Source organism: Pan troglodytes, chromosome 18 (assembly GCF_028858775.2).
Source record: "Pan troglodytes isolate AG18354 chromosome 18, NHGRI_mPanTro3-v2.0_pri, whole genome shotgun sequence".
Taxonomy (NCBI): Eukaryota; Metazoa; Chordata; class Mammalia; order Primates; family Hominidae; genus Pan; species Pan troglodytes.
Window position 1 is genome coordinate 33,307,371 of NC_072416.2, and position 19,265 is coordinate 33,326,635.

Here is a 19,265-nt window from a genome sequence, read left to right on the forward strand (position 1 = left end):
TTTATTTTATTTATTTTTTGAGTCAGAGTCTCGCTCTGTCACCCAGGCTAGAGTGTGCTGATGTGATCTTGGCTCACTACAACCTCTGCCTCCTGGGTTCAAGCGATTCTCATGCCTCAGCCTCCCAAGTGGCTGGGATACAGGCATGCACCATCACGCCCAGCTAATTTTTGTATGTTTTTCAGTAGAGGTGGGGTTTCACCAAGTTGGCCGGGCTGGTCTCAAACTCCCCACCTCAAGTGCTCTGCCCGCCTTGGCCTCCCAAAGTGCTGGGATTACAGGCATGAGTCGTGGTGTCTGGCCCTAATGTGAGTGATCTTTAACAATGAGGACTTGAAAAAGAAAACCCTGAAGAAACCTAATTCTTTGATGTCTGGATGACAAGGAAGAAGATAGAAATGGCATCAGATAATAAACAGTGTAAATGTTTATCAGAAAGAGGCTGGTGGTCGGGACCAGTAGGAGGATCGCTTGAGTCCAGGAGTGCATCTCTACAAAAAGTTAAAGGATTTTTTAACATTGGCCAGGTGTGGTGGCACACATCTGTGATCCCAGCTACTTGGGAGGCTGAGGCAGGAGGATTGCTTGAAGCCCAGGAGGTTGAGGCTGCAGTGAGCTGTGATCGAGCCACTGCACTCCTGTCTGGGTGACAGAGCAAAACCCAGTCTCAAAAAAAAAAAAAATAATAATAATAATAATATTTTACATAACCAACCACTTCTAAAGATTAAAAAAAAAACCCTACAATTAATTAAAAACCTCAGGTCCCTCAGGCAATCATACCAGATACTGAAACAAAGCAATAACATAAGGACTGCAGTATTTATTTTATTTTTATATTATTTATTTATTCCTTGTTAGTTTGTTTTTGGAGTGTGGGTTTTGTTTTATTTTTTGATTTTTTTCTTTTTTTCGACCCACGGATTTATTCTTATTGCCCAGGCTTGAGTGCAATGGCGTGTTCTCAGCTTACTCAACCTCCGCCTCTTGGGTTTGGGTAATTGTGTCTCGGCCTCCCTCTGCCTCTTGGGCTTGGGCGATTGTTCCACCTCATCCGCCCTCCGCCTCTTGGGTTTGGGTAATTGTGTCTCGGCCTCCCTCTGCCTCTTGGGCTTGGGCGATTGTTTCACCTCATCCGCCCTCCGCCTCTTGGGTTTTGGTGATTGTTCCACCTCATCCACCCTCCACCTCTTGGGTTTGGGTGGTTTTTCCGCCTCAGCCTCCTGAGTAGCTAAGGGAGGAGTCTTCAGATTATCATCCACTGAGGGTGGAAGAGGAGAGGGTGGAAGAGGAGCAAGGAGACACTCCTTCAGATTATCATCCACTGAGGGTGGAAGAGGAGAGGGTGGAAGAGGAGCAAGGAGACACTCCTTCAGATTATCATCCACTGAGGGTGGAAGAGCAGCAAGGAGACACTCCTTCAGGTTATCATCCACTGAGGGTGGAAGAGGAGAGGGTGGAAGAGGAGCAAGGAGACACTCCTTCAGATTATCATCCACTGAGGGTGGAAGAGGAGCAAGGAGACACTCCTTCAGATTATCATCCACTGAGGGTGGAAGAGGAGCAAGGAGACACTCCTTCAGATTATCATCCACTGAGGGTGGAAGAGGAGAGGGTGGAAGAGGAGCAAGGAGACACTCCTTCAGATTATCATCCACTGAGGGTGGAAGAGGAGCAAGGAGACACTCGTTCAGATTATCATCCACTGAGGGTGGAAGAGGAGAGGGTGGAAGAGGAGCAAGGAGACACTCCTTCAGATTATCATCCACTGAGGGTGGAAGAGGAGAGGGTGGAAGAGGGATAAGGAGACACTCCTTCAGATTATCATCCACTGAGGGTGGAAGAGGAGAGGGTGGAAGAGGGATAAGGAGACATTCCTTCAGATTATCATCCACTGAGGGTGGAAGAGGAGAGTGTGGAAGAGGAGCAAGAGGACACTCCTTGATATTATCATCCACTGAGGGTGGAAGGGGACGATGGAGACATTCAGGAGGTGTCTTGAGGCTCAGGGAGTTATCCGTTATAGAACGTTGTTGAGTCGGAGGAGGTGGCTGGCGGCCCATCCTGTTTTTTAAAGTTTCAGCTGTGAGGTAGGGCCAGTAGGGCAATCCTGAAGAATGACGATGCTCCGCTGCCGCCATTCTGACCTGTAGGGCCGAAGAAGGGAATGTTTTCACACATATTCATTTGATGGACAAAATTACTGCCACCAACACGGTCTGCACCTTCTGTTGCTGGTGATAGATTTTTGCACCTTTCCATCCTCCAGGTTTCAAAATAGCAGTATCACTGTCATAATATCACCCTTCCACTGAGTACTGCTGACAGCTGGGGGGTAAAGAAAAGTCATTGGGACACACTGTTGTCTCCACATGCCACTGTGTCTGTCTGCAAATGTAGGCAGGCTGGGGTCCTGCCCCAGGGAAGACAGAGTCATAACAGAGTAATAAAGAAGCATGTTTGAGACACAGGAGTGTCTATGTCTATCCTCATTCCTCCCTCACAGCCATCACCAGAGCATATTTCTTGCACCAGGTCAACAGACAGTAAGAGAGGCATGAAAAGCCCATTGTCCACACATGTTGCAGCTTCTTTTTGGAGAATGTTTTCCAGGCCTTTTATGTTCTGTCTCTGATTCTCAGAACTCTGCAAGGTCAGTGTGACCACCCTGCTCCAAATCTAAGAAAACAGAGGTTTCCAGAGGAAGGAGAAATTGTGCCCAGGGTCACACAGCTTGCAAGAGGCAGAGTGGAAGTTGATTCCAGCTCTGCCTGCAGGCCCCTCTCATTTCCCCTCTGTTTCCCTTCTTGACAAAGGATCTTCTTCACTCTGGAGGTGCCACCCATGAGAACAAAGAGCTCTGGAGAGATGTGGATTCCTGAAGAGCTGCAGGGGAACTGGGAGAGGGTTTTCTGACAGAACAATCTTACCTCAAGAAGTCAGTTAGGCATGGCTGTAATATTTCTTTTCACTCCCAGGTAATACCAAATTGTAAGTGCACTAGGACATAAAGAATACTTTTGTCCATGGAAAAATGAGGTGGGAATTCTAAACAAAGCAAGTTTTAAAACTGTGTTTCACTTCAAGTGTACAAGTCCCATCACGTGTAATCATAGGACTCGGCAGCTTTTGAAGGTACAGAGGCCACACAAGAACCAGCTTAGCTGAGCATCATTTAAGGCCTTCATTTGGAATTGTCCCTGTGGGTAATAAGTTACATTCACTCTTCACTAATTTACAGTCAGGGCCCATTTGCTATTACAAATATGGAACCTCTGACACTTTGAATATTAGATCAGGGGCCCCACTGGGTGGGGATGAAGGTGTTTTTGCACAACACGGTTACCAACAGGGATGGGACTGTGATGCTTGTAGGCAGCCTTTCTCTCTGCCATCTCCCTCTGCAGGGCTTGAGCACAGAGCTGTAGGGAGAAAAATGTATCCATGTCCTGACCTGGCAGACTATGTTCAAAAGCAAGGAAAACAAACAAACTTACCCGGTTGCAAAGAGGCTTTCTTGCAGGAGGGGGGATCTGAAAAAGCCAACACATGAGAAATTGAATGTTGAGAGAGTCTAAGAGCCGTGGCATCATCTGCATCAGCACTGAACTATCCTGCAACTGCGGGGAGGAAGCTCCTTACTTTGCATTTGTGGTAGTCCTCTGCCCGCCGCCGCAACTCTTGCGCACGTTGAAACATTTTCCTATGGATTACAATCACTTTCATCAGATAAAGCACCACTTTCAGGATGATTTTAAATAATCTGCCATGTTTCTGTTATCCTCACAACTGTACCCTTACACAATCTATCTCTACCTAGAAAACGTATTTCAGATGGCTATAAGAGTACAGTCTGAGCCGGTCGCGGTGGCTGACGCCTGTAGTCCCAGCACTCTGGGAGGGCGAGGCGGATGGATCACGAGGTCAGGAGATTGAGACCATCCTGGCTAATAAGGTGAAACCCCATCTCTACTAAAAATACAAAAGATTAGCCGGGCGTGGTGGCAGGCACCTGTAATCCCAGCTACTCGGGAGGCTGAGGCAGGGGAATCACTTGAACCTGGGAGGCGGAGGTTGCAGTGAGCCAAGATCACGTCATTGCACTCCAGCCTGGGTGACACAGCGAGACTCCATCTCAGAAAAACAAAAACAAAAACAAAAACAAAAAAACTGTACGGTCTGATCCAAACTGTTGCTATATTGATTCCTCCTCTTGCTTACTGCCTGCTGACTTCGGAGATGATAGTTTCCTTCCCCATTCTCAGTATATCCCTAATTCATCCTTCATTGAGCATCTTTTATCATAAAGCTGTATTCTCTTTGTATTAATATCCTTACCGTGTTTCACAGGGCAGAAACAGCTGGGCTTATAAACAGGCATAGTCCTTTTGAAGGATGTGGTTGATCCTACAACAACACACTTTCCTAAGGATGACAACAACTCACCCCACCCCTAGAATGGCTGGTATGAACCGAGCTTCCACACAGTCTAGCTGGCAATGGGGTCAGGAGACGTTTTGCTGCTTCACATCTTTTGGTCACTGGTAAATATTAAGGTACTTTGTTTTCTGTTTTGTGAACTCTCTCTCTCTCTCTCACGATATGTCTTCTGACCATTTGTTTCTATTTCTGCATTTACTGGGTCTAAGCATTGTACAGAGGTTAAAAACAACACTCCAATGGGCGTTTCCCAGGAGGGTGGGGTTCAGTTTCTGAACTCACTTCTAGGTGTGTATTTCTTTCATATCCAATTTCCCATTTTCCTCTGCCTCTGATACCTGCCTCTCCTTTTCTGCATGCTCACATTCTTTCATGCTTAGTTTCCTCAGATTAGAAGGGAGAGAAATGCACACACATGATCCACCAGCCCGTGTGGGATTCCCTCTGCCCTTCTGGCATCTGAAGGCTGTGATTCAAAGATCCCCCCTGCAACCTTTCCACAAATGAACCAACTGATTCTCACAACCAAAGGGAGAATGGACACCTCCCATTGAGGGACAAAAAAAAGTCACACTCTGGCCTGCTGGCAAGTCACCTGTCATTTCCAGCTCATCTTCATAGTTCCATAGTTAGTCCTATTCTTTAGTAAATATAAAGACTATTAAAAGCTTCTATGAGGTGCACTATGTGTGTCTCTGGGGTCAGTCTTGTGCTTGACACAGCGAAAGCTCATTTTAGTTCAGTGTGAAAAACCAGACCTCACCAATTCATCACAACTAACTCCATCGGAAGCAGAGGATTGCTCCTCATCTGACTCCTCCTGTGTGAGACCTGATTCTCAGTCAGAGGCTGATGCCGGAACTGAGACCATCAGCCATAGAGAGATCGTTCCAGAATATGGTGTCATTAACCCCGCAGTTCACTACTGCACTTTGCCATGATTCAGGACTGGAACTCTTGTCATCGACTTTAAAGATCCTGGTTGACAGAAAAGGCAATCTGAATGCTGGGGGCATCTATTGAATTACAAATGATCGGAATGGCTCCTAAGTCAGGGTGTTATGTCCTGAAAATACGTGACAACGGCAAACCATCCACCCTGGTGTTGACTGACTTTAACAAGGTTCAGTTCACAGAGATTGAGGGCAGAAAAAGGAAACGGCCTAAAAAGGGTAAGTTTGCTGTGTTTCCCTCACACCACTTGATTCATGGTCCTGATCCTGAGGATCTCACCTGATACTTGGTTTTATAGGAAGGATGTGAAAAATTCCCAGAACGCTAGGAAACAGGGATGAAAACACTTCAAAGAGAAAGTTAATGAACTTGTTTCTGACCACAGGGCATTCTTCAGCACATGCTGTCTGGAGTGGCCTCAAACAAGGAGTGTGTGGTGAGGTGCTGAGAATGCAATGGGAGCAGGGTCCTGTCCCCACGCTACAGAAGCTCACAGTTTAATGCAAATGAGAAGCCAGTGAGGACATCACTACTCCTGCTGTGCACTTGGGAACTAGAAACACAAAACCTGACTCTGGAGGGAAGCTAAGGAAGCATTCTACTCTTGAGTTGACATAAGTGCATCTGAAGCTTCTGATCTCTGATGAGAACAATGGGGGACACCAAACAGAATATGAAACCCATGATTGAATACATCAAATTCCTAACATGGCAGTAAACAGACATGAGGTGAAGATGGAGGAGAAGGAAACCCAGGACAAAAGTCAGCCTCGCATTTGGAACCCATTTCCCTGAGTTTCATTGCTGAATTCCAGAAGGAACTACTGAGATGCAAAGAAGCACAGCAGCTTTTGCACACATGCGTGGGATTAGATGGAAAACAAGTGGATTGAGGGTCTGCCAATGAAAGCGACCCATACTGAAGTCCACTGGCTCTGGTTGAGACCCAGAAGAGTCATGCATCAGAATAGAGGTGGACAGGAAATACCCTGGCCTTTGTAGGGACTGAGCCTGCACCGACGACCTCAATTGCAGCCTGTATGGAGGACCCCTGACCATCCCCCAGAAGCAGACTCCCATCTCTTCTGCAGCAAGATAACATGCTACTAGGCCTCAATTCATTGCTAAATATTTTTAACAAGTATCTCACATTTAACAAAAAAAGATCAGTCATATGGCAGCAAAATACAATGTAATATGACCAAAACATGAAAGACTGTGAAAATGAATCTGGAGGTGACCCAAGCATTGAATTCAACAATCCAGGCTGGGTGTGGTGGCTCACACTGGGAGGCTGAGGTAGGCAGATCACCTGAGGTCAGGAGTTCAAGACTAGCCTGGCCAACATGGTGAACCCCTGTCTCTACTAAAATTACAAAAATTGGGCTGGGCACGGTGGCTCATGCCTGTAATCCCAGCACATTGGGAGGCCGAGGTGTGCGGATCATGATGTCAGGAGTTCTAGACCAGCTTGGCCAATATGGTGAAACCCCGCCTCTACTAAAAATACAAAAATTATCCGGGCATGGTGGCATATGCCTGTAGTCCCAGCTACTCAAGAGGCTGAGGGATAAGAATCGCTTGAACCTTGGAGGTGGAGGTTGCAGCGAGCCAAGATCATGCCACTGCACTCTAGCCTGGGTGACAGAGTGAGACTCTGTCTCAAAAAAAAAAAAAAAAAATTTGGCCAAATGTGGTGGCACACACCTGTAATCCAAGCTACTCGGGAAGCTGAGGCAGAATTGCTTCAAACTGGGAGGCAGAGGTTGCAGTGAGCCAAGATTGCACCATAGCACTCCAGCCTGGGCGACAGAGCGAAACTCTATCTCAAAATTAAAAAAAAAAAAAAAAAGGCTGGCTGTGGTGGCTCACGCCTCTAATCCCAGCACTTTGGGAGGCTGAGGCAGGTGGATTACCTGAGGTCAGAAGTTCGAGACCAGCCTGGACAACATGGTGAAACCCCATCTCTAGTAAAAATACAAAAATTAGCTGGGCGTGGTGGTGGGCACCTGTAATCCCAGCTACTTGGGAGGCTGAGGCAGGAGAATTGCTTGAACCCAAAAGGCAGTGAGCTGAGATTGTGCCATTGCACTACAGCCTGGGCAACAACAGCAAAGCTCCATCTCAGGAAAAAAAAAAAAAAAAAAAGACAGAGAAAGGAAAACCAATGCCAGTACTAGCAACTCCTCTTCCCCCGAAAAAATGACAAACAAGAATGTAGGAAGGGAAAGGAATTATACAGCTTAAACTAATGAAGCAGAAAGGACAAACTCAATTTTGAACCCACTGAATGTGCCACAAATATTGTAGAAAATATTCTCAAGGACTTTACAGTTGTCTACTTTGATTGGCACATGGTTCATACAACAGTATTTGTGTCAAGGCACATCTTACTGTTTTCTGGCGGTCTTCCTCTTTCCATTGATTTTGTCATGATGGTTGATTTTCGTTGTCACCTTCCTCTTATGGATTTTCGCTCTAAATTTTCTTTCCACATGTCTCCATGGAGTAATGACGTCTTTCAGGCCAATTTTATTTCCTGGAAAGGAAGAAACTCTTTTCTTTGTGTGCATACAAATGGACCTCAGCCCTTGGTGAGAGTGAGGAGAAGAGAAGGTGAGAAACCTGAGGGCAAGAAGCTGTTCTTTCCCTTTCCAGGGCAAACTCATTTCCACACTATGGGGACTCCAAGAGAGCCATACCTTCCTGTCTACGTCGGTTGGACCTCCAGGCTCTCTGCTGTACATCCGTGGATCCATCATGTCCATTTCGAGAACAGAAGATAGTCTTCAGGAAAGACACCTAGGAAATAATAATATAAGAATGACGGCTGGGCACGGTGGCTCATGCGTATAATCCCAGTACTTTGGGAGGCCAAGGCAGGTGGATCACGGGGTCAGGAGTTCAAGACCAGCCTGGCCAAGATGGTGAAACCCCGTCTCTACTAAAAATACAAAAATTAGCTGGGCATGGCAGCGGGCGCCCGTAATCCGAGCTACTCGGGAGGCTGAGGCAGAGAACCGTTTGAAGCTGGGAGGCGGAGGTTGCAGTGAGCCGAGATCACACCACTGCACTCCAGCCTGAGCGACAGAATGAGACTCTGTCACACACACACACACACACACAAGAATGACATGAGGCTGGCACGGTGGCTCACTCCTGTAATCCCAGCACTTTGGGAGGCCGAGGCGGGTGAATCACAAGGTCAAGAGATGGAGACCATCCTGGGCAACATGGTGAAACTCCATCTCTACTAAAAATACAAAAATTAGCTGAGCATGGTGATGCACGCCTGTAGTCCCAGCTACTCGGGAGGCTGAGGCAGGAGAACTGCTTGAACCCAGGAGGCAGAGGTTGCAGTGAGCCAAGATCTCACCACTGCACTCCAGCCTGGTGACAGAGTGAGACTCCGTCTCAAAAAAAAAAAAAAAAAAAAAAGACATGAATATACTTCACACAACTGAACTGTACACTTCAACATGGTTAGATGGTTACTATCATCTTATAAGTATTTTACCACAGGTTAACGTGTTTCACAACTTGAAAAGGAAGTAATTACCTTCAGCTCTCTGAGTTCTAGAATTTGTAACATTTCACCCCCTGCTCCTTCCTGATCTGCACTGGAGCATCTTCCTTCTGTCCCTGCTCTACTCAGAGTTCACTTTCCCTTCCCTCACATCAGCTTCGTTGAGGCTGGTTTGAACTTAATGCAAAACATTCTCACTAATGACTGAATTCCCACCAAGATTTCCATATTATCACAGTATGCTTTTAATCTTCTAAGATATTAAATATTTGTTCTCATCATAGCGAAAATGCAATGCAAATCCCATCTCAGATGTGGGTCAGATACCTATGAATCTCCTGAGGTAGTCATTGAAATGACTTTTTTCTTGAGATGGAGTGTCACTCTCAACCATGCTGAAGTGCAGTGGCGCTACCTTGGCTCACGGCAACCTCCACCTCCCAGATTCAAGTGATTCTTGTGCCTTGGCCTCCCAAGTAGCTGGGATTACAGGTGCCTGCTACCATGCCTGGTTAATTTTTGTCTTTTCAGTAGAGATGGGGTTTCACCATGTTGGCCCATCTGGTCTTGAACTCCTGACCTCAAGTGATCCATCTGCCTCAGCCTCCCAAAGTGCTGGGATTACAGGCATGAGCCACCACACCTGGCCTGAAATAGTATCTTTCAAATTCTTTGTAGAATTTGTTTTTTCCTGATTTCTGCACATAGGATAAAAAAAAAAAAATCATGTACTAGGATTTTGAGAGAAACAATGGGTAATCTAAAAAGATGAAATGAGCAACCACGTCAATCCCACAACTACTGCTAGATTTCATAGGAAAGGTAGCTGGCCCAGTTTGGAGCTAGGAGAAATGTTAAACACATGAAGAAATGACAAGCAAAGAAATGCCATCACACATGAATGCTTCATGGCACCCATGATGTCCCTGCTTAGGAGGTAATGGTATAGATGACTAGATGACAAGGACAAAGATGAGAGGTGCGAAGTTGTCCAAGTCCAACAGCTCAACTGAACTTTCCTAAATGGAATTGTTAAAAAGTGGTAAATTTAACAACTTCCCCTGGCTCACGTGGTGGCTCACGCTTGTAATCCCAGCACTTTGGGAGGCTGAGGCGGGTGGATCATTTGAGGTCGGGTTTTGAGACTAGCCTGGCCAACATGGTAAAACCCCGACTCTACTAAAAATACAAAAATTAGCTGGGCATGGTGGTGGGCACCTGTAATCCCAGCTACTTGAGAGGCTGAGGCAGGGGAATCGCTTGAAGCCAGGAGGTGGAGGTTGCAGTGAGTCGAGATCACACCATTATACTCCAGCCTGGGCAACAGAGGGAGACTCGTCTCGGGGGTGAGAAAAGAAAAGAAAAAAAAAAACAAAAGCTTCCTCCAATTTATACCGAAAATTCTCTGTTCAGGACTAAGTGGCATAGAGAATGTTAAATGTGCCTAGATATCTTCATAACTCATATATTTTCTGTTTTCTACATATCTTGAAAGGCAGTGCCAAATGACGTGTAATTATCTAGGTGGTAAAACTGAAACATACTTCCTCTTCCCTTGAATATAAAAAAGCATTGTGGTATTAGTACTTTTATCTTGGATCATTGTTCAGAAGGAGGTTCAGCCCCCAGACGACCACATTTTTACTGTCATGAATGGCAAGACAAAATGTAGAGCTCAACTTACCCAAAGGAAAAAAGGCTCAAAAGACAAATTATGGCACAACTTAGCAGCCAAATTCTTACCAAGTACAGACTTTTGACATACTGATCTCTCTCCAGTTGCAAGTGGGAACATGCACTTTGAATGATGTCATTCAAAATTACCCTGCCCAGACACACTTTTCATTGATTCTCTTGGAGGGCAGTTCTAAGAGATTCTCTGGGGCTTTCTCTGCATCATGAGACGCAGTGCAGTTCTGCCCTTCACCTTCCGGCAGTTTGTCACCTCGTCCCTATGACCTCAGAGGAACTTTGTCTCAGGCCAATTGTTTGTTCCTTGGCCTCTTTCATTTCCCCTAAAAATCATTTGCTGCCCCTCTAAATGGCCTACATCTCCATCTATCTCCCTCTCCCCTCACAAGAGGGTGCTCTTTAAGCATCAACCATCTGGCCCTTCTAGCAGTCTCATTTTTCAGCTGGTTCCCATGTTTATGCCTGTTCTATGTTTTTCTTCTCCTGTTAAGCTGTCTGTTGTCAGCTCATTTCTGCAGTGAATCTTCAGAGAGGAGATTGGAAGCTTTCCTTCCACCCATACGATAGAACTATAAAGCAGAAGAGTTTAGAAAGAATTTCCTATTTAAGTGACGAAACCTCATACTCCATTTGTGATAAATAGCACAAAGGTTAAAAAAACTTATTTTTGACCAAAAGCTCTGTTGACATTCTATTAAACAAACACTGACCTATTTAATTTTCATAATGTAAATGGCAGACATTTTCATAATTCTTATGCTAATAAATCATTTCCCTGATTGTTTGGGTAAAACCACATATTCATAATGAAGTCCAGAAATGTGAATTGTTTTATATAATTTATTCTTATTTGTGATTACAAGTATACCTCTACAGAAAGTTAGTATACTCACACAAAGGTAATTTGTGCAGAAGAGAATGGTAAATGTGTAAGGTCTCAGAAACCCAATAATGATAATTATCAAATTATCCAATTTTTGTGGAGATGGGGTTTTGCCATGTTGGCCAGGGTGGTCTCGAACTCCTCCACAAAAGTCAGTCTCACGATGACGATAGACAGCCAGAGTATTGATAACCTGGAATAATAATAGTTGAAATAATGAAAAGGTCAATGACACCGACAATATTTCACTCAGAAAGAATCATCCGTAGAAACCGTCAACCTCCTCCAAAAGGTAACCACATCCCTCAGATATCACCGTGGGATTCCACTGCTACAAAAAAGAACAGAAGTTAGAAGTCTCATGTTTTTCAGATGGCTGGTAGTGTTTTTAGGCATTGCAAATGTGGGGTGCTGTCTTTCTTGGTATAAAGCAGGGATATCCAATCTTTTGACTTCCCTGCCTATATTAAAAGAAGCAAAGTTGTCTTGAGCCACACATAACATACACTAACACTAACAATAGCTGATGATCTAAAAAAAAACTCTTTTTTTTTTTTTTTTTTTTTTTGCAGACAGAGTTCCGCTCCACTCAGTCGCCCAGGCTGGAGTGCAGTGGTGCAATCTCAGCTCACTGCAACCGCCAGCTCCTGGGCTCAAGCCATTCTCCTCCCTCAGCCTCCCGAGTAGCTGAGATTACAGGTCTCTGCCACCATGCCCGACTAATTTTTGTATTTTTAGTAGAGATGAGGTTTCACCATGTTGGCCAGTCTGGCCTTGAACTCCTGACAGGCGATCTGCCTGCCTCGGCCTCCCAAAGTGCTGGGATTACAGGTGTGAGCCACCGTGCCCAGCCATTTGTTTTTGTTTTTGTTTTTGTTTTCGTGTTGTTTTTGAGATGGGGTCTCACTCTGTCACCCACGCTGGAGTGCAGTGGCATGGTCTCGGCTCACTGCAACCTCTGCCTCTCAGGTTCAAGTGATTCTCCTGCCTCAGCCTCCTGAGTAGCTGGGAGTACAGGTGCCTGACAATGCACTCAGCAAATTTTTGTCTTTTTTGTGGAGATGGGGTTTTGCCATGTTGGCCAGGGTGGTCTCGAACTCCTGACCTCAGGTAATCTGCCCGCCTCAGCCTCCCAAAGTGCTGGGATTACCGGCATGAGCCACTGTACCTGGCCAAAATCTCCTAATGTTTTAAGAAAGTTTACAAATTTGTGTTGAACTGCATTCAAAACTGTCCTGGGCCACATGCAGCCCGTCACTCATGGCTAAGACAAGCTAAGTATAAAGTAATTATCTTTTCTTTTTGTTTGGAGACAAAGTCTTGCTCTGTCACCCAGGCTAGATTGCAGTGGCATGATCTCAGCTCACTGCAACCTCCGCCTCCCGGGTTCAAGCGATTCTCCTGCCTCAGCTACTGAGTAACTGGGATTACAGGCGCCTGCCACCGCACTCGGCTAATTTTTGTATTTTTAGTACAAACAGGGTTTCACCATCTTGGCCAGGCTGGTCTCCAACTCCTGACCTCATGATCCACCTGCCTCGGCCTCCCAAAGTGCTGGGAATACAGGTGTGAGCCACTGCACCTGGCCAGTAGTTATCTTTTCTTTAAAGTTATTTACTTGTTTTTTAAATTGATGTATAACATTGGGTGCATTTATTATATATCACATGGTAAAAGAATCCCTCTAAATAATACTTCTCTCTTGGATTATATGAATCTTTGTCATTTAAAGCTCAGCATAAGTAAAAAAAAAAAATACAATGAAGAGATTACTTCATTCACAAATAAGTATCAAATTTTAGTGCTTAAAAATTAACAAGGTGGGCCGGGCGTGGTGGCTCACGCCTGCAATCCCAGCACTTTGGGAAGCCGAGGTGGGTGGACCATGAGATCAGGAGATTGAGACCATCCTAGCTAACACGGTGAAACCCATCTCTACTAAAATTACAAAAAATTAGCAGGGCATGGTGGCACGCGCCTATAGTTCCAGCTACTTGGGAGGCTGAGGTAGAAGAATCACTTGAACCCGGGAGGCAGAGGTTGCAGTGAGCCGAGATCGCACCACTGCACTTCAGCCTGGGTGACAGAGCGAGACTCTGTCTCAAAAAAAAATTACCAAGGTGGAGATCATGAAAATGGCATGAATAGTGTGGGATTTCTCTAAGATTGTTGATATTAATTCCATTAGACTCTTATGTGAGTGAAGACGAAGACTTCCCCTGAGTAAGTTCAGACAGCTTGTGATAACATTTCTACATCGATTCCTCAGGATTTAACTATATATTCTTGAAAACATCTCAATTTTAAATGTTTCTTTCAAGATGGTGAATTAAACAGAGATAGCCCTTCATCAGGTTGAACTCAGCATATGCTGAGTCTGAAATGGAAATGATGGAGTTAGAGAACCATACAACAATGGTAATGATTTCAGAAACATGGTGTTGAGCAGAACAAAGCAGACACAAAAGAGTACCTATGGCATGGCATGCATCTGTATACGCGAAATTCCAGAATAAGCAAGCTAACCTATGATAAGAAAGAGACTGGCTGGGAAGAGTGAGAGTTCACTTTCTGGGGTGACATAATAGTGTAGATCTTGGCTGGGCACGGTGGTTCACGCCTGTAATCCCAACGCTTTGGGAGGCCGAGGCGGGCGGATCACCTGAGGTCGGGAGTTCAAAACCAGCCTGACCAACATGGAGAAACCCTATCTCTACTAAAAATACAAAATTAGCTGGGAGTGGTGGCACATGTCTGTAATCCCAGCCACTCGGGAGGCTGAGGCAGGAGAATCGCTCGAACCTGGGAAGCAGAGGTTGCGGTGAGCTGATATTGCCCCATTGCACTCCAGCCTGGGCAACAAGGGAGGAACTGTCTCAAAAAAATAAGTGAATAAATAAAATAATGTAGATCTTGAAAGGGGGTTGGTTTATGCTGGTGTATGTACTTTCCAAAGTTAGTAAACTTACACTTAAGGTTATATATTTTGGCCAGGCGCGGTGGCTCACGCCTGTAATCCCAGCACTGGGAGGCCGAGGCAGGCAGATCACGAGGTCAAGAGATGGAGACCATCCTGGCGAACATGGTGAAACCCCGTCTCTACTAAAAATACAAAAATTAGCCAGGCATTGTAATCTGAGCTACTCAGGAGGCTGAGGCAGGACAATTGCTTGAACCCCGGAAGCAGAGGTTGCAGTGAGCCGAGATCTTGCCACTGCACTCCAGCCTGGGCGACAGAGTGAGACTCTGTCTAAAAAAAAAAAAAAAAAAGTCATCAAACCAGATGACACAAATCAAATGACATTTCACTTTGTTTTGGTCCATTTTGTTTGTTAGAGACAAGAGTGCAGCGGGGCCATCTCGGCTCACTGCAACGTCCAGCTCCTGGGCCCAAGCGATCCTCCCACCTCAGCCTCTCCAGTAACAGGGATAACAGGTACGCACCACCAGGCCCAACTAATCTTTTTTGGAATTTTTTGTAGAGATGGGGTTTCGCTATGATGCCCTGGCTACTCTTCAACTCCTGGACTCGAGTGATCTGCCCACCTCGGCCCCCTAAAGTGCTGGGATTACAGGCCTGAGCTGTGTAATTTCATGCCGCGTGACACAGCCCAGTAAAAAGGAAGAAACCCCGCGGGTCCAGCGTCTACTCACAGGGGTGGGATGATGGCTGATAAATCCCAGCAGGAGCCAAAAGAGGAGCCACCACCGCAGCCGCAGCCGCATGTCCTGGTCCTTTCAGGGCGCCCTGAGGCGGCCAGGACAGAGGTGGAGGTGGCTTAGGGCAGGGGGGAGGGAAGGGGACGGGGACCGGGGCCGGATCTGAGTTGGGGAGGGGGAGGGGAGGGGGAGGGGAAGGGGAGGGGAAGGGGGGAAGTAAGGGAAGGGAAAGGAGGAGAAGGGGGCTGTTGGGCACCTGGAGGAGGTGGAGGAGGAGGACGAGGAGAAGAAGAAAGGGGTCTGGGAAAGGATCCGGTTCAAATTAAGTTCTCAAGCGCTGGTGGAAGGTTTAGCTACAGGTCACGGAGAAGATCAGGGAAGCAACAGGACACGCGGGGCAAGGGAGCGTGAGGCTTAGGAGCAATTAGAGGGAGACAAAAAGGTTCTGCTATCCACCAAACCTTCTTCGGTCTGGGCCCTCCCTTGGCAACCCTGGGGCTTTATACTCCCTCTCCACCAATCCCTGATGACCCCGGTGGTGCCTCACAATGGACAACGCCAAGTAGCGCCCGCATCATTCCAATGACCCCTCCCCCATCTCAGTCTCCCACACTCCTCGCAAGGACAGGTCCTCTCTGGAACCTTCACAAACCTGATTTCTGGTCCTCCCCAACCAGCTCCCTGTCCCTGCTTCTGGGCGCTCCTTCCTTCCTGAGCTCCCAGGGTTCCTCAAGGTCACTTTTGGCGACAAAACATAAAAAACAAATGATGGCAGGATGGCAGGAAGAACCTCATACCCAAGCAGGGTGCCAGGTTTTACAGCCTCCGCTCAGCCATTCATATCCTAAGCAACAAAACATCAGCAGGATGCGGAAGGTCCCGATAGTAAACCATCTCCATCACATCCATGTAGCCATCCGTCCATCAACCTGTATCTCAGGAACAAATGTAGATACATTCATTTTAAGCATGCATGGTACATTTACAAAAATTAACCTGACTTATTTTGTTCCAGCAAATCTCAATATATTTGAGAGCAATCAAATCACACAGCATGTTTCTGATCATATAACTGTGCTAGAAGTCAATGATTAAAAGCTAATTCAAAATTATTATTTGCTTGGAAATTCAAAGTGCCCTTAGAAGACATAAACATAAGAAAGAATCCAAAATGAAACAAGATTGCCTTTCAACTCAATGATAAGATCATAACATGGCAATAAAATGTCTCCCTCTGGCCTGGGAATTCCTCTTTGTGCCACAAGGTTGTGTGATCGCAAATCACCCCTAACCCACCTAGACATTTTAACATCCGAAACCGAGTGATGATGTCCTTATCTATATCATCTTACTGCCTGTGTGTGTGGACTTTAAATTCTGAACCCAAATGAGGGGGAGAAAACCAAGTTGACTTTCATGATTGACCTCTCAGGGATGTCCAAGGAATCTGTGCATTTCAAGAAACAAAGTTCATCAGCTTCTCTCCTAAGGTATTTGCCCACAATACCCAGAGGGCTTGGCAGCATCATGTGTGATGGGTGGGGAGCTCCAAGCAGGTGGGCAGGACCCAGGGGCCTGGTGACCAGGACAGACCCCCACTGTCCATCACCTTTCCTGGCCCTGTCCTCTGCTAAACTTCCCACAGGTCTTCTGCCCGATCACACAGAGTATGCCCAAACTCTCTCAGGCCTCTGGCAGCTGAAAACCACTGCTTTAAATCCCTTTACCATTTACTATGACATAAGGTTATTGTAAACAGGAAATATTCTATTGATGCTACAAATGGAAAGCCAATGCCTTTACCATAAATAGAAAAACAACCCTAAGAAGCAAGCAAAACAAAAACAAAAGAGGGGCTGGGTGTGGTGGCTCACGCCTGTAATCCCAGCACTTTGGGAGGCCGAGGTGGGCGGATCACAAGGTCAGGAGTTCCAGACCAGCCTGGCCAATATGGTGAAACCCTGTCTCTAATAAAACACAAAAATTAGCCGGGTGTGGTGGTGGGCACCTGTAGTCCCACCTACTTGGGAGGCTGAGGCAGGAGAATAGTTTGAACCCCGGAGGCAGAGTCTGCAGTGAGCCGAGATTGCACCACTGCACTCCAGCCTAGGCGACAGAGCGAGACTCTGTCTCAAAAACAGCAACAACTACAAACAAACAAAAAACAGGGTTAACAAAAGTATGGAATTCAATTCTTTTTATATGCTGCAGCCACGTTCTGGCCCTAGATTTGGCTGGGCATGGTGGCTCACGCCTGTAATCCCAGCACTTTGGGAGGCTGAGGCAGGCGGATCATGAGGTTAGGAGTTCGAGATCATCCTGGCCAACATGGTGAAACCCCGTCTCTACTAAAAATACAAAAATTAGCTTTGTGTGGTGGCAGGTGCCTGTAATTCCAGCTACTCAGGAAGCTGAGGCAGGAGAATTGCTTGAACCCGGGAGGCAGAGGTTGCAATGAGCCGAGATCACACCACTGCACTCCAACCTGGGTGACAGAGCAAAACTCCTTCTGAAAAGAAAAAAAAAAAGAAATATTAAGTAACTTGTCTGAGGCCACATAGTTACCAAGACGTGGGAGCTGGGACTTGAACCCAGGCAGTCTGGCTGGATTCATGCCTGCAGCCTCTGCACTCCTGCTACTTACTGTGTGAGAAGCGCCTGTTCTGTGGAAGGTTGTGGGCTGAGATCTTTCCATGAGTTCCACTCATTTACCCCCAAGGCTGTTCTTAAAGACGGGCATGACGGTTATGCCCATTTTACAGATGGGGCCCTGAGGCTCAAAAGGGCATGCCACTCACCCATTTCCACAAAGCTATAGTTAGTTAGCAGAGGGCAGAATTCGGCCGCCTCTCCCCTAGCTTGAAGGCTGTGATTGACACAGAGGGTTTTTTGTTGTCGTTGCTGTTGTTTGTTCCTTTTTCCTTTTTTTGAGACAGGGTCTTGCTCTGTCATCCCGGCTGGAGTGCAGTGGTGCGATGTCAGCTCACTGCAAACTCTGCCTCCAAGATGCAAATGATTCTCGTGCCTCAGCCTCCCAAGTAGCTGGAATTACAGGTGTGCACTACCACGCCCAGCTGTTTTTTGTAGAGATGGGGTTAGTAGAGATTTGTTTAATAGAGACGGGGTTTCACCATGGTCTCTACTAAACCCTGTCTCTACTAAAAATACAAAAATCACCCAGGCGTGGTGGCACATGCCTGTAGTCCCAGCTACTCAAGAGGCTGAGGCAGGAGAATCACTTGAACCTGGGAGGTGGAGGTTGCAGTGACCCAAAATCATGCACTCTAGCCTGGGGTCTCGCTTTTGCCCAGGTTAGAGTGCAGTGGCACAATCATAGTGGCTCACTGCAGCCTCAAACTCCTGGGCTGAAGGGAATCCTCCCACCTCAGCCTCCCAAGTAGCTAGGACTATAGGCATGTGCCATCCTGGCGAGTTAATTTTTTGTGTGTTTTTATTGTCTCGAGACAGAGTCTTGCTCTGTTGCTCAGGCTGGACTGCAATGGCATGATCTTGGCTCACCGCAACCTCCACCTCCTGGGTTCAAGCAATTCTCCTACCTCAGCCTCCCGAGTAGCTGGGATTACAGGTGCGTGCCACCATGCCTGGCTAATTTTGTATTTTTAGTAGAGACAGGGTTTCGCCGTGTTGGTCAGGCTGCTCTCGAACTCCTGACCTCGTGATCCACCTGCCTCGGCCTCTCAAAGTGTTGGGATTACAGGCATGAGCCACTGAGCCTGGCCTGGTGAGCTAATTTTTAAATTTGTTATAGAGACAAGAGTCTCTCTTATGTTGCCCAGGCTGGTCTCGACCCCCTGGCCTCAAGTGATCCTCCCACCTCAGCCTCCCAAAGTGCTGGGATTACAGATGGGTGTCAGCGCACCTGGCCTCTGAGGAGGATTTCATTATAAACCTGCCCTGAAGGGAGGGAATCCAATTTTACGAGAGGGTGTAGCCTGGTGAGGCCTGGATGACCTCCGGAGGCAGGGGCTTGTGCCTGTGCTGAGGCCTAAGGGACAATGGGCAGACATGAAGTTGCCCCAGGCAGAGGGTACAGTGTGGGCAAAGTCAGGAAGTGGCAGGGCTTGGATCACTCCAGGAAGAGAGAGGAGT

The 19,265-nt window shown here is 46.6% G+C and overlaps 1 protein-coding gene across 6 annotated transcripts; it reads right to left on the minus strand.

Moving 5' to 3' along the window:
• Window positions 1-770: 770 nt before the first annotated feature.
• On the minus strand, window positions 771-18,764 carry LOC129137435 (nuclear pore complex-interacting protein family member B15-like). Of its 6 annotated transcripts, none has more exons than XM_054669232.2 (8): window positions 15,808-15,829; window positions 14,465-14,594; window positions 11,506-11,688; window positions 8,097-8,196; window positions 7,789-7,933; window positions 3,643-3,703; window positions 3,498-3,533; window positions 828-2,147 (listed from the first exon to the last, which is right to left on the minus strand). In XM_054669232.2, exons 6-8 carry the CDS (start codon window positions 3,697-3,699, stop codon window positions 888-890), a joined length of 1,353 nt encoding a protein of 450 aa, XP_054525207.1. In that variant the 5' UTR covers window positions 3,700-3,703; window positions 7,789-7,933; window positions 8,097-8,196; window positions 11,506-11,688; window positions 14,465-14,594; window positions 15,808-15,829; the 3' UTR covers window positions 828-887. The 6 variants fall into 6 exon arrangements, with proteins under 6 accessions (XP_054525205.1, XP_054525203.1, XP_054525204.1 ...); XM_054669231.2 differs by having other exon boundaries at window positions 14,465-14,597; window positions 15,808-15,823; XM_054669228.2 differs by lacking the exon at window positions 14,465-14,594 and having other exon boundaries at window positions 776-2,147; window positions 15,150-18,764.
• Window positions 18,765-19,265: the final 501 nt, after the last annotated feature.